Source organism: Mesocricetus auratus, unplaced genomic scaffold (genome assembly GCF_017639785.1).
Source record: "Mesocricetus auratus isolate SY011 unplaced genomic scaffold, BCM_Maur_2.0 Super-Scaffold_100676, whole genome shotgun sequence".
Taxonomy (NCBI): domain Eukaryota; kingdom Metazoa; phylum Chordata; class Mammalia; order Rodentia; family Cricetidae; genus Mesocricetus; species Mesocricetus auratus.
The window spans coordinates 35,360,897-35,375,726 of NW_024429266.1; the positions used below are offsets into that span (position 1 = coordinate 35,360,897).

General features: G+C 41.2%; 2 protein-coding genes across 6 annotated transcripts in view; one reads left to right on the top strand and one right to left on the bottom strand.

The window, feature by feature from the left end:
- Positions 1-4,932, bottom strand: part of LOC101834096 (torsin-1A-interacting protein 2) — a 30,633-nt gene extending 25,701 nt beyond the window's left edge. Inside the window, exon 1 of the mRNA XM_040738524.1 lies at positions 4,849-4,932. The gene's annotated coding sequence lies outside the window, so the exon portion shown is untranslated. The remainder of the gene's footprint in view (positions 1-4,848) is intronic.
- Tor1aip1 (torsin 1A interacting protein 1) overlaps positions 4,525-14,830 on the top strand; it is a 28,952-nt gene continuing 18,646 nt past the window's right edge. For 2 of the 5 annotated variants that reach the window (XM_040738517.1, XM_040738519.1), the window contains exons 1-4: positions 4,525-5,002; positions 6,720-6,797; positions 9,089-9,148; positions 10,083-10,127. In XM_040738517.1, the coding sequence (XP_040594451.1) occupies positions 4,540-5,002; positions 6,720-6,797; positions 9,089-9,148; positions 10,083-10,127 (646 nt within the window). In that variant the 5' untranslated portion in view covers positions 4,525-4,539. Of the gene's footprint in view, positions 5,003-5,841; positions 5,975-6,719; positions 6,798-9,088; positions 9,149-10,082; positions 10,128-14,830 lie in introns of those variants that run through there. The other 3 variants (XM_040738518.1, XM_040738520.1, XM_040738521.1) reach the window with 2 other exon arrangements.

The following is a 14,830-nucleotide window of genomic DNA, read 5'->3' on the forward strand; positions in this document are numbered from 1 at the left end:
CCTGCCTCTGCCTTCCCAGTTTTTAAACAAACAACAATAACAATGAAAATCAAGGTTTTACTAGCTGGGCAATGGTGGCCCACACCTTCAATCAAAGCACTCAGGAGGTAGAGGCAAGTTGATTTCTATGAGTTCAAGGCCAGCCTGGTCTACAGAGCTAGCTCCAGGAGAACCAAGGCTGTTACATGGTGAAACCCTGTCTGGAAAAAAAAAAACAAAAAACCCCAAGGTTTTACTATGTAAACTAAATTCGCTATGTAGACCAGGCTAGCCTCAAACCCTCAGAGATTCACCTTATGAAACTCCCTCCTCTTTCATAGTGCTAGGATTAAAGTTATGTGCCATCACATCTTTTTGTTTTGTTGTTTGAGACAGGGTTTCTGTGTGTGTAGCTCTGGCTGTCCTGGAACTCAATCTGTAAACCAGGCTGGCCCCGGACTCAGAGATCCTCCTGCTTCTGCAAAGAAAGATTTTATTTATATATGTGTGTACATGTACATGTATGCCTATGGGAGTTAATGTGAACCATGTTCTTGCAGGAGCTCAGGACACCAATAGAGGGTATCAGATCACCTAAAACTGGAATTACACGTTGTTGATGATGGAAATAAGAACAGCAAGGACAGTAAGCACTCTTAATATCTGAGCAATCTCTCCAGCCACCCCACACTCTTTCAATAATTAAAAAGAATATTTTAAATGATTTGCCAGGCATGGTGACATATATCTAGCACTTGGAAGATTAGAGTAAGAGAATCAGGAGTTCAAGGCCAGCTTCAGTTTAGCAAGATTAATAAAAACCCAGAGACAGATATTGGAGTTCAAGCTGAAGATCAGAAACCCAAAGTGGCCAGCCACTAAAGAGTTTTTTTTTTTTTTTTTTACCAAGGCTAAGATCTCAGAGTGACTGCAGACTGCTCAATGAGACTGCACTGAGCTCCTGCTTTACATTCTCTCTAGTGCTAGGATTAAAGGTGTGAGCTCTGTTTTTCCTTTAGACTGATTCACTCATGTAGTCCAGGATGGCCTTGAACTCATAAAGATCCATCTGCCTCTGTCTCCCAAGTTCTTCGATTAAAGGTGTGGCCACCACTGCCTGTCCTTTATGACTAACTAGTGTGTGGCTAACTAGTTGGCTTAGCCCTTTACTAGGTGTGGGTTAGCTCTGCATTCTGATCGAAGCTTTATTAGATCATAAGCAAAATATCACCACTCCTCAGCTTTATAGTGAGTTCTAGGCCTGACTAGACTACATCAGATCCTGTTTTAAGAGGCCCTCCTCAATAAAATACTTGCATTTAAAACAGTTGAAGAACACTGATTGCTCTTCCAGAGGATAGAGATTTGATTTCCAGCATCCATCCATATAGTGGCTATCAACTGTCTGCTAACTCTAATTCCAGGAGATCAAATGCCCTCCTCTGGCCTCCATAGGTACCAGGCACACGAATGGTACACAGGTATACATACATGCAGGCAAAAGACCAATGCACAAATTCTTTTGTTTTACTTAAAAGTTGCTTAAATTAAAAAGTCAACATGCCAGGTTGTGGTGGTGGATTACTATAATCCCAACACTCGGGAGACAGAGGCAGTCGAATCTTTGTGAGTTTGAGGCCAGCCTGGTCTACTGAGTAAGTTCCAGGACAGCCAGGACTGTTTCACAGAGATACCCTGTCTCAAAAAAACAAAACAACAACAACAAAACAAAAAAACCCAAAAGTCAGCCGGGCGTTGGTGGCGCACGCCTTTAATCCCAGCACTTGGGAGGCAGAGGCAGGCGGATCTCTGTGAGTTCGAGGCCAGCCTGGTCTACAAGAGCTAGCTTCAGGACAGCCTCCAAAGCCACAGAGAAACCCTGTCTCGAAAAAACCAAAAAAAAAAAAAAAAAAACCCCAAAAGTCAACATAAAGAGCACATGATTTCTAGGTACAGCTCTGTTAGTTAAACATGAGTTAATACCAGTTATTAATTTCATTTTTTGTGTATCTGTCTTCTCTAACATATGACAAATTCTCTGTAAAATTCTTCATCATTTCACATTTCTCAAATTCCTGAAGGAATGTTTAAAGTTCAAGTTCAAAGTTCAGATTGCCACATCAGACCCAGGCTGGCCTGGAACTCACAGAGATCTGCCTGCCTCTGCCTCCCGAGTGCTGGGATTAAAGGTGTGTGCCACCAACGCCCGGCTAGAAATTTTCTTTTAATACTGGAAATGAGTCTACTGTCTATAATGTTACCTCTTTTAGTATGAAAGAGTAGCCCAAAAGAGATTGGAAAACCTCTACAGCAGAATATCTGGTTTGACAAGACGTTGGCTTTAACTCACAGTAATCAAAGTTTGGTGTTTGCAAAGTTGCTAGGTGTGGGTGGCAGCCACCAGAGTTAAGATGATGCATTCCTATAACCTAGACAAGAGGGAAATTCTAAGCAAATATATGTTAATGTTAAAGTTACCTGCCTCTAAACTTTAGCATTCTCATTATTTTTTCTTTGAAATAGCCATTCATTTCCTTGTCACAGCTTTCTTTAAAAAAAAAATCATTCGTAAGCCTTTTATAAGCACTTTTTATTACAAAATAACATACATGCCAATACCCAATAATCTCTGTAACCTCTCATTTTCTCTGACAATAATGTATAGAACCTCTTCACTTTCTTTCTTTCTTTCTTTCTTTTTTTTTTTTTTTGAGACAGGGTTTCTCTGTATTGTTTTGGAGGCTGTCCTGGAACCTGGTCTGTAGACCAGGGTGGCCTCAAACTGACAAAGATCCGCCTGCCTTTCACTTTCTTTTTCAATGCATCCTTCAAACCAGAGTTTTACAAGCCAGCACCCAGATTTCTTTAGTCATCTGTTGTAGTAAATGTTTTAAAGAGGCTCTTTACACACACACAGAGCATAATATGATCTTAGAATACTAACACTATAAAATTTACATCCTTTCAATGCTGTAAATCTATTAAAGAATTTTTGTGATTGTTAATTGTTTAAATAGTCATTTTACAAAGAAAGCATTACTGAAAAACACACAAGACAGATATTAGGAAAAAATCTCACAAATTTTCCTAGCTGCCATGAATGAGTATCACTTTCGTTTTCCTTAAACAGATTTTAAAAAGAGAAGTGGGGCCAGGTATAGTGTCCACAACTTTAGTCCTAGCACTTTGGGGGTGGGGAGCAGAGGCAGGTGGATCTGTAAGCTCGGGGCCAGTCTGGTCTACATAGTGAGTTCCAGGACAGGCAGAAATCCATAATGGGACACACACACACAGTCTCAGGGGAAAAAAAAGAGGGCAGCTGTCTTGTTACAATCCCTCTAGTTTCTCTGGCTATATTCCTTTGTATATAATAAACAGAGCTAGCCGGGCGGTGGTGGCACACGCCTTTAATCCCAGCACTTGGGAGGCAGAGGCAGGCGGATCGCTGTTAGTTCGAGGCCGGGTTGGACCGACAGCCTCCAGAACAATACAGAGAAACCCTGTCTCGTAAAACCAAAAAATAAAATAAAATAAACAGAGCTAAACGAAGCTCCAAATAGGGTATATCCTGCCTGACTATAAATCATCCAATTCTTTGTGTTGCTGACCAAATTTATGGACTATTAGTGAAAATTTCAGTAACTGGGAATAATATGTATAAGTTTGAGCAACAATTTAAGGTCATTAGTTAAAATACTGTAAAACATTTTTTTCAAAACCATTGTTAACTGGCTTCCATATAAAAACTTATAAATTGATTCTTTTAGGGCTAACGATATAGCTTATTGGTAAATCACTTGTCCAGTACTTGTGGGAGTGTGTGGGGGGGTCTATTTATTTATATCATAGAAAGTTCTCCAAGAAGACGTGCTATGTACTAGACTGTAGCAGGTTTTTCTCTCAATAGTAACTCAGACTTTGCAAGTAAATTGGCCTTCCTTAAGTTTGCCTAAACTTATACACTTCAACGCGATTTTAAGGGGCTCATTCAAAAAGTTTAAATTGGGTAAGCGCCTTTATACGGCTCTTAAAACTACAACTTTCGCTATAGGATGACGTGCAAAAATATCTCTGATCATTAGAAAAGGAGTGGTCAAAGTTATCAGGAAAACTGCGCAACAGCTTGGGATCAAGAACTGAAACTCGCCCTTTGCCAGAGCCTCTGGGACCCGGGACCAGCAAGCGCCTCCTGTGGTGGGCAACTGGACACCGGCAGTTGGCACAGGCCATTTGTTTTACCACCTCCCGTCTCCTTAAGGCCAAGGACAGCGACGTCCTCCTCCCCCTTCTCCTCCTCTTTGGTGCCTCCAGCCAGGAGGCGGGGGTGACCCATAGCAGCTGACCAAGCTCGGGCACTGCCTCTTCCACAGCCCTCAGGACACACCATGGGCCCAGAGGCTGGTTTGTGGCACACTAGCGACGACGAAGGCGGAGGCCGCGGCGACTCTCAACTACCTCCCTGACCACAACAACTCCCCCGAAGCCATCGCCGCCACCTGCAGGGGAATCTAACCGCGGCAAAGCCATCTCCGATACGGACTAACAGCTACGTAAACAACTATGGAGGGAGAGAGGCGGCTGACCCAGGCGTTGGGAGGATGGGCCATCGACGTCACGCCCAGAGCCCCCATCCGGGAACCAAGGCGGAGGCTCGCCCCTCAAAATGGCGACAGTGACGCGGCTGCCTACGGAACTCATCCGTCGCGCCACGGACGACGGGAAGTGAGGTTTTCAGAAGAGCCGCCAGAAGTGTACGGCGACTTCGAGCCCCGGGTGACCAAAGAAAGGTCCCCGGGGGGAAGACGAACCCCGCCAGAAAAGTTCCGGCCGAATTCTGCGAAGGAGGAAGTGAGAGAAAGCGCTTACAACCTTCGTTCTCGACCACGGAGGCGGCGGGGACCCCAGGAAGCCGAGGAGATGAAGACCCGAAGGTCTGCCCGGATGGAGCAGACCTCACAGCAGCCTCAACCGCAGCTGTCGCCGGCTACGAGCAGGCGAGGGTTACGGAACTCTCAATCCTCAGGTGAGGACAGCGGAGGTAACAGTCTCAGCTGCCGGCTCCCGGGCGCGCGCAGTGGCGGGCGCGGGCGGCGGGAGGAGCGCCCCTGTGGAGTCCGGCCCCGTTTCCCCGGCCCTATGGGCGCGCACTCCGGCCTGAGTCCACCCGGACCCTAAGAAGGAAAGGACGCACCGACCCGCGGGAAGATGGTGGTGCCAAGTGACCCGAGCCGATGCGGGGAGCTTTGCCCATCTCCGAGCGTCAGTGTAGGGCAGTCTAGGTGGCCTCTTTCTGCAGGGTTTTGCTAGCGTCGGCGATTCGGAACTCCAAAATTACTCAAGGCTCGGTTTCATTTCCGTCCTCTTTGAGAAGGCTTCTACCGAAGCCACTTCCATTTCCTTTTTTTTTTTTAAATCTCGGGGTCGCCAAGTCCCCAACTGAGAATCATGGTTTTAAGTTAATTTTCCAGGCGATTCCTCTTCCCACCAAAACTGGGGGAAAGAGCTGTTTTCTATGATGCCACCAAGGATAGCCGACTTTAATGAACTGGCTTGTGACCTTACTCCATATGCATAAGGTGTGGTGGTCTCTGCCCAACTTTTCCCCTGGTTGAAGGCCGTCTCTGTAACCTCAAGTACTTATACAAATCAAGGGTGACAAAGTACCTAAACAAAACTAGGGTCTGTTCATTAAGAAAGCTTCTTCTACATGAACCCCCAACTGCCGACAGTGAGTGACAAGTGTATCAAATTTCTCGAATATAACTGAGTCGCAGGTGATTCCCAGTAAGCCCCGTTGTAAATCACCTAACTGTGAGGTAAAATCTGGAGGGTTTGAGTCACAATGGAATGACATGGCTAATGAGAGACATTGATACATCTAAAAAAGGAGTGAATGCTCAGCTTGGAGCACAATAAGCGGCTTGCAGGTTTACCTGCTTGCCCCTAAAATCCTGACACTCTTGAAGACCTGTTGATTTTGGAAAGTTTATGCTAGGTATGTGCACATTCTTTTGAATGCAACAAAACAGTTTGTTCTGTATATATGTTAGTAATATTTCTTGTAAGATAAACTTTTTGAAAAACAAGAGCCTGTTATGTATGCCTGGTAGTAATTTAGATACTTTAATTCTATTTCAAATCTGAGACTGGGCTTTCAAATCTGAGACTGTGCGTTGCCCACAGGAGGCAATGTAACTGTGTTACTTTTTATTGACTACCACAGAGCCTCCTGCACTTAAATAAATTTACCTTTGGAACTTTTTTTTTTAAAGAATTTAAACATTTCTTTTACCTACTTAATCCACATCAATTTTGAATCTTGAACCCATCTTTTTTTTTTAACTTTCTAAAGTAACATTTTTTGTTGTAAAGCAACAATAGTTTATATTCTGTTTTATTTATATGTGTGTCTGTGCAGTTACATGTATCTGTGTGAGTAGATGCACATGTGTGAACAGTTACTCTTGGAAGCCAGAAGATGACATCAGGTCCCCTGGAGTTGAAGTTACAGGCTACTGTGAGACACTTGGACTATCGTGCTGATATTTCCAGTGTTCTGAAAGAGCAGCGAATGCTCTTAACCAGACCTCATTTCCTGTGTCTCAATAAGAATTCTAATTTAATTCCCGAGTTTTGAGCCTAGAGAAACTATTTATAGATTACTGTTGAATATGCATACTGTCTGCCTTAATTTCTCCCAGATCATCTAACGTAAGTTTTATCTCTCATCATTTCTGTAGAGGACGAACCTTCTTCTTCCCAAACTGTTACAAGCCAAACAGCCTCAAGGAAAACTGTCAGAACACCAGATGCTTCAAGTAAGAAAACTTTGTTTTTGTTTTTCACTGTACCTGCCAAGGGCTCATCATTTTAGAGTCTTGTGAGTCTTTTTTTTTTAATCAGTTCACTAAATTAAGCCATGTGGGTACTTCAAGGACATGCAAGGGTGAACCACAGAGTGAGTTCAACTATCAGCTACTTTGTATTTGTTACTCTTCATAACCTTGCATGCAAGTACTCTGCCCCTCTTAATAGACAGAAAACTGGAGCTCAGAGTGTCTAAGATTCTTCTCTAAGATCACATGATACATGACTAAACTAAAATTCAGACTCAACGTTGACTATCTTAAATCTTTTCATTTTCCCCAGATCTTCTTCACTTTCACTCTCAGGTAATCACTCATAAAGTGTCAAATGGTTACATCACAGTGACTTCTGCTTAGCTGTTTATGCATGCAAAAACTCTGGAATAGAGAGTTTCAATTCTGTCAGCTTATTACTGTTTCATTAAATCCAAGGTATCAGTTGTAAGGTGTGGCATCATTTTTTCATGTACCACCTAAGAAGAAAAAAAAAATACTGCCAATTTCTGGGTAATTTATGGTAATTATATAATAGATGATTTCAGAGATGTTTAAAATGTAGTAAAGAAAATTTGTCATAGAATCACTATAAAAGGGAAATGGGTTACATTTAATAGTTCACTGATGTGTTTTTTGTTTTCTTTCCTCAGTATGTTTTTATTTAAATTAGAAACATGCATGCTTCACATGTCAATCCCAGCTCCCTCTCCCACCTCTCCTCCCTTGCTCCTCCACCAATCCATCCCCCCCAGCCTCCGACCCAATCCCCACATCCTTCCCCATGTGTCCAGGCTGAGAGAGCATCCCTCCATGTGGAATGGGCTCCCAAAGTTCATTCGCATGCCATGATAAACACTGATCTACGACCCAAGGCCCCAGAGATTTCTGAGGCCTCCTCACTTACACTACATTCATGGAGTCTGAATTAATCTTTTTTTTTAAATTTATTTCTCTTTGGCTTTGGAGTCCTGGAACTAGCTCTTGCAGACCAGGCTGGTCTCGAACTCGCAGAGATCTGACTGCCTCTGCCTCCAGAGTGCTGGGACTAAGGCATGCACCACCACCACATGGCTGCGTTTTCTTTTTTTTTTTTTTTTTTTGGGTTTTTACGAGACAGGTTTCTCTGTGTTGTTTTGGAGGCTTATCGGTCCAGCCCGGCCTCGAGCTCACAGAGATTCACCTGTCTCTGCCTCCTGAGTGCTGGGATTAAAGGCGTGCACCACCAACACCTGGCCTGTGTTTTCTTTTTTAATTCTCATGTGTCTATGATGTGTGTAGGTGCCACTGTACATTTGTGGAAGTCAGAGGAAAACCTTGTGAAGTAGATTCTCTTCCATCTTAATGTGATTATGGGTATTGAACTTAGATTGTCAAATTTGGCAGCAAGTGCCTTTACCTATGGAGCCATCCCACTGGCCTAAGAAAATATATCTTCATACATAATTTTCATGACTAAAAACCAGTGTGTTTTAAATGGCTTTATTACAAACCCTATACCTTTGAACTCAGATCATTTGAAATGAAACATGGCCAGCATTTAATTTTTTATTTAAAGTTAGTCTTTCCATTTCCTATATATATGATTAAATAGTTAGAGAGTTTGTTAACTCTAAAACTATCACAAGTATATATCACAAAGTGTGATATAGCATTTGAAAGGCCAAGGCAGGAGAATTCCTTCAGTATAAGGCCTCCACCCCTCCCTGCTTTGACATATTGAGGATTGAACCCAGGTTCTAATACTGGCTGGAGAAACTACATCTCTGGTTCCAGAATTTGGTTACTAATAATTTTTGGGTTTTGGGGCAAGGGCCTCATGTAGTCTAAACTAGTACTCAAACCCACTAGGTGGCAGAGAGTAACTTAGCATCAAACTCCTGATCCTCCTACCTCTACCTCCCATATGTAAGAATTATAGGCATATACATGAACCATCATGGCTTGCTTCAGTAATTTAAAAGAATTTTATTTACTAATCCTCTTCTTTTGAACAATATGGTCTACTGAGAAAAATGTCCATTTTTTTTCAAGACTATACATTCTGTAGAGCAGGTAAGTTCACTCTAGTTTACTGTTGTTAGTAGTTCACAAGAGGCCATCCCCTAGAGAAATTTGCCTTTAGTTCTCTATCACAATCAGAGTTTGGGAACCTTTCTTGACCAAAGTTTGGGAACTTTTCTTGACCAAATGAAGATGATTGCATACTAAATCTTAAGTTTCACTTTTGTTTTCTCTTCCTGTACTAGTGATGAGTGAAGACCCTATAAGTAACTTGTGCAGACCCCCACTAAGAAGCCCAAGAATTGGTAAGAGATTGCTTTGTTTTAACTCTTTCTTATAAATAGAGTGTTATTTCTAGAGGAGACTTGTATTCATATGGAGCAAAACTTAGCCCAGCATGGTGGTGCATACTTTAGTCCTAGAACTTTGGAGGTAGAGGCAGGGGGATCAGGAGGCCAGGGTCATCTTGGCTACAGAGAGTTTAAGATCAGCCTGAGCTACGTGAGACTAATGAAGTCTTTCTGCATTCATTGTCTTCTGTCCACCCTGCCTTAACATTAGAAGTGACCCATGTCTGCTTATATTTCCAGAGATACTTATTTTTCACCTGCATCTTTTTGACACTGCTGAGGCTTGGACCCACAGCCTTGCACATACTAGGCAAGCTTTCCACCAGAGTCCTATCTACTGTTGGTCTCCCTTTTTAAACGTACAGCTTGGATCAATGAATATTCTTCTTCATTTCTTGTTGTTTGTTTCCACTTCATTTCACATGTGTCAAGAGATCTTTCCCTGTTGGTGTATATAAAAGGCCTCTGCGTTGTTTTTGAAAGATTATTCCTTACATGGTGCTATGATTCTTTCATGCTTCCTTGATGCCTTCAAATTAAGGATGGAGACTTTTTAGTCTTCTCAGTATATTACTCATAAAAGATTCAAGACAAAGGCTTTGTGGCATGGAGCCATAACATGTTGCTGCCTCAACTAATTTCCTTTTGACTAAAACTTTGGAAGTCCTTAAATTGGGTTGAAGACCATGAAAGGAAACTAGTGAGGTTATTCCATATGATCTACTTGCACTCTGTTTTCTGCTTACTGGTCCTTTCTGTTAGGTCTCTGTTGCATCTCAGCCACTCCCTCAGATGATAAAGATCTGTAAGTGTCTGAGTTAGTGGTTAAAGGACGGTGTGCTGCTTTTCCTTTTCAGTTCTAATCATTTTCTTGCTGTCTCTCTTACAGATTCAGCATACAAAACAAATGGAAATACTAAAATGAGTGAAATAGGTTTGTTTTTCTCTAATTCTTAGATGTTCTTATTGAAGATTCTTAGCAAATATACAAGTGTGTGTTTTGTGGTTGGCTTGAGACTATTAGTTTGTTCATTATCTCAGCTTATGGAGCAGTGTCCCTGGAATTCCTTAGGTTTTATTCTAATTTATTGCTTGAATTTATGTGAAAACAGGTAGTAATAAAGTACTTTTTGTGTGGTGTCAGGGTTGAACCATGATCTCACACATAATTGTCAACTAATTCTACCTCTCAACCCTCGTGTTGTCCTGTTCTGATTTTGTTGTATTGTATTGTTTTTGATTTGTTTTGTGAAACGGGTTTCATGTATTGTGACTGTTCTCAGCTATGTAGCTGAGGATGACTTGGAACTCTTGATCCTCCTCCCAAGTGTGAGGATTACAGATGTGTGCCACCAAATCTAACAAAGGAAGGTACTTTTTATTAGCCTTTGTTCAAATTATACTGTGAGGAGAAAGGAAATGTCAACTAGGGTGTATTTTTCCCTAGATTCAGAAACTCAGTTTGTTTTTGTTTCATACAAGCTATGACCTTTGCCTTTTTGTTGTTGTTTCACTAATTTAATTTTTAGTGTTTGCCTTAACATTGAGCATGAGATTTCGACATCTGCTTTTAGGGGTCTAGGGACATGATTCAGGGGGTAAGCATGATTGCTTTGCATATGTAAAATGTGGAGTTCAAACTCGAGTTCCTCCATAAAAGACAGGCATGATTTCAGTGCCTGTAACCCTAACTGTTGAGTATTGGAGACAGGTGGATCCTAGGTGCTCCATGGCTAGCTATCCTAATTGAAATGACAAAGTCAGGTTCAGGAAAAGACCCTGTCTGATGGGAATAAGGCAGAGGACAATAGAGGAAGACAGCATTGTTTTCCTCTGGTTTTCACATGCTTGTGTGTGAGTACACACCTGCACACACATACACAAATAAGGGAGATGTGTATATAGAACAATAAAATCTGTAGCTCTAACTCAGCCTGTTGGCTCATGCCTTAGTCCCAGTACTTAGAAAGGAAGGCAAGAGGACCAGTAGTTCAAAGAAATCTTAGCTTTACGTGAAGCTACATCAGATGTGGTTGGAATTGATTTAAAATTTTGAGACAAGTTTTGAAATTTTTTTCTTTATAAGTACATAGTTACAAAGTTCTTTTTTTTCTTCTTCTTCTTCTTTTGTTTTTTGTTTTTCAAGACAGGGTTTCTCTGTAATGTTTTGGAAGCTGTCCTGGAACTTGCTCTGTACACTAGGCCTGCCTCTGCCTCCCAGAGTGCTGGAATTACAGACGTGTGCCACCAATGTCCTGCTACAAATTCCTCTATTAAAAATATTTTTACTTAGGCCTGGTCCAAGTTTTACAAAGACTTCAGGGTCTATAGTTTCTAGATACCAAGATGAACTTTGCAATATATTCCTTATCATCTGTACTTTTAGTTTCCTTTCTGATATTTTATTGTGTTTTATTTTGTAGAATCAGAGCCTCATTTAGCCCAGGCTAGCCTCAAATTTACTATGTAGCTGAGAATGACTTTGAACTCATGATCTTCCTAACTTCATCTTCCAGGTCTAGGATTATAGATTTTTGCCACCATGCCCAGCTTCCATAAGAGTTTCTTAAATTCTCTATTTGGCTGGGCATGATTTATTTAGCATGGGCATCTATTTAACATGAGGACATGACTGTAATCCTAGCACCTGGGGGAGGTGGTAAAATAGGATTGCCATACATTTATGGCTAATCTGGGCTACATTAGAGTTCTAGGCCAACATGGACTACAGAGTAAGACTGTCTTAAAAAAGAAAAAAATAAAAATAAAGGAAGCTGAATAAGAGGGAAATGAAATCAAAGCAAGAAGTCATAGATGCTAGTGATTCATCATCAGTATTTAATTAGTCTATGTAGGTTTTTTAAAGATTTATTTATTTTTATTTTATGCATATAAATGTTTCCCAGCATGAATGTGTATGTGCTTGGTGCCCATTGCGGTCAGAAGAAGGCATCAGATCTCCTGGAACTAGAATGACAGGTGGTTGTGAGTGTCTGTGTGGGGCTGGGAATTGAACCCAGGTCCTCTAGAAGAGTAGCCAGTGCTCTAAACACTGAGCTATCTCTTGTAACCCATGCTATATATCCTTGTAACTTTTATTCAAAGATTAAAACAAGCCAGACACACACATATAGTCTTAGCCTTTTAGAGGCTTGATAGAAGAGGATCAGAGTCCTGTCTCCAAAAAAGAAAGAGAGAGAGAGAGAAAGAAAGAAGGTCTAAACCCTCATATGACCCCTTAATTAGTGAGGACTCGCCTCAGGCCGCTTTTCTTGTGTTGCTATGTATGAACAAACTTCTTTTTAACCACTTCCGATGTCAATGACTGACCTAAATGCTAGCACCGTAAAGAGCTGTGAAGTGGTTTTTTGTTTTTTGTTTTTTGTTTTTTTTGGTTTTGTTTTTTTGTTTTGGTTTTTTGAGACAGGGTTTCTCTGTGGCTTTGGAGGCTGTCCTGGAACTAGCTCTTGTAGACCAGGCTGGCCTCGAACTCACAGAGATCCACCTGCCTCTGCCTCCCAAGTGCTGGGATTAAAGGCGTGCGCCACCAACACCCGGCTGTGAGGTGGTTTTTTGTTTTTTTTGGTCTGGATCTCAGAAGTATGTTAAGTAATGAAAAGGAAAAACAAGATTAAAAATCAGGAGGTTGGGCAGGGTTGTGAATATGAGACCTGCCTGGGCTACTAACTCAAATGAAAAATAGTCGTAACTTTACAAGTTGTTTTAACAGTTTGTGTAGAATATGGAAGAAAAATACCCTACGTGGAGAGGTTCAGCTTTTTAAGTCGGGAAGGCATTTGAATGGAATTTGAAACACAAATAGCAAGCAAAGGCAGGGAAGAGACTTGCAAATATTGCAACCTGCCTTGGGACAAGCGTCATTATTTTGCCTTTAGAGATCATGCGTTGAAGGAGGTACAACTCTTCGATATTGATAACTATGTTAATGATCTTTTTATTGGAGGCCTTGAATAATGTGTAGAATAATATTCTCAGTGACAACATAAGGATTGCTGTGGGGGGGAGGGGAAAGGAGAGGGGGAAGAATATAGAGGTCAGAGGACAACTTGAGTCATTTTTTCTTTCTTTTTTTTTCTCCTTCCCCTATATGGGCTACAGGAAAGGAATTCAGGTCCTGGTGCTTGGTGGTAACTGAGTTATCTTGCCAGCCCAATACTAGCTTTGTTCTTTCTTTTTTTCTTTTTTTTTTTGGTTGTTGTTGGATTTTGGTTTTCTGAAACAGGGTTTCTTTGTGTAGCCCTGGCTGTCCTGGAATTCTCTCTGTAGACCAGGCTGGTCTGGAACTCCCTGAGATCTGCCTGCTTCTGCCTCCCAAGTGCTAGGACTAAAGGTGTGCGCCAACCACCACCCAGCCTCTAATACTGGCTTTTTTCAAGTGATGAGATCAAAATAACCTTGTATAGTCAATTATCAATTGGTGTCTTGAATGCTGTTGATAAATATTTAAGAATGTTGATAACATTGATAGAATTCTAAAGGAAAGCTCTTCAGACAGACAATAGGTAAACAATGTTCAACTTTTTTTTTTTTTTTAAGAAAAAGGAGCCTGGGTTGGCAGCGGCTCCCACCTGTAATGAAGGGAAAAAGAGACAAGAGAATTATGAGTTTGAAGCCATCCTGGGTTATATAGCCAGACCCTGTCATGAAAAATATGACAAAATATTCAATGTACCCTTTTTTTATTATAGATTAAAAAACAAGTTTAGTTTTTTATTTTGTGACACAGCCTTTATCACCCAGATTGACTTAGAACTTGTAATACTCTTGCCTCTGCCTCCAAATCCTGGAATTACAAGGCATGAATCACCATACCTAGTTCCAATTCATCTTTTATAAAAGTTTTTATATAGTAACTAGTTCACAAAGAATAAGCCAAGCATGAAGGCTCATGTGTGCTATCTGAATAATTTTATCTAAATTAAAACTGCTATACAAAGAGTAAAATACTGTAATAGTCTAGTAATTTGAAAATAAAATTTGAAAGCTGAGCATGCTAGTACATGCCTTTAATCCTAGCACTCAGGAGTCAGAAACAAGAAGAGCTTTGTGGGTTGACTCAAAGAGAGAAAGAAAGGAAAAATGTAAGGGGGCAGTGAGAAGGTTCAGGGGGTACTGGACTTGCTGCCAACACTAAAAACCTGAATTCAGTTGCTGGATCCCACATGATGTGTTCTTCTGCAGCTTGTCCTCCGATCACAGCACAAACACTCAACAAATAAAATGTTAATTTTAAACTTTAAACAAAATTTAAAGAATAAAAGATTTCCTGTAATTCAGAATGGAGGTAAAATTTTAATGGTTGTCCCAAACTGCATGTGTGTGAGAGGGGGGGAGAGACAGAATTATTTTGAGCTAGTCTTACTATGTAGCCTAGGCTGGGACAGCCTCAGTGGTGATTCTTCTGTCCTAGCCATCCTGAATGCTGGAATCACAGTTGTGCAGCACCACACCCAGAAACTTTGCATTTACTTCTTTAAAAGAGAAAATGAAGGAACAATAATGGGGCACCTGGTCCACAGCATGTACTGTGCCAACTTTTAGCTCTCTGAGAGAAGTGTGATGTTATTGGCAAGTTTCTCAGAGTGCTTGGTTGTCTGTTTTCTAGCAAAAATACTG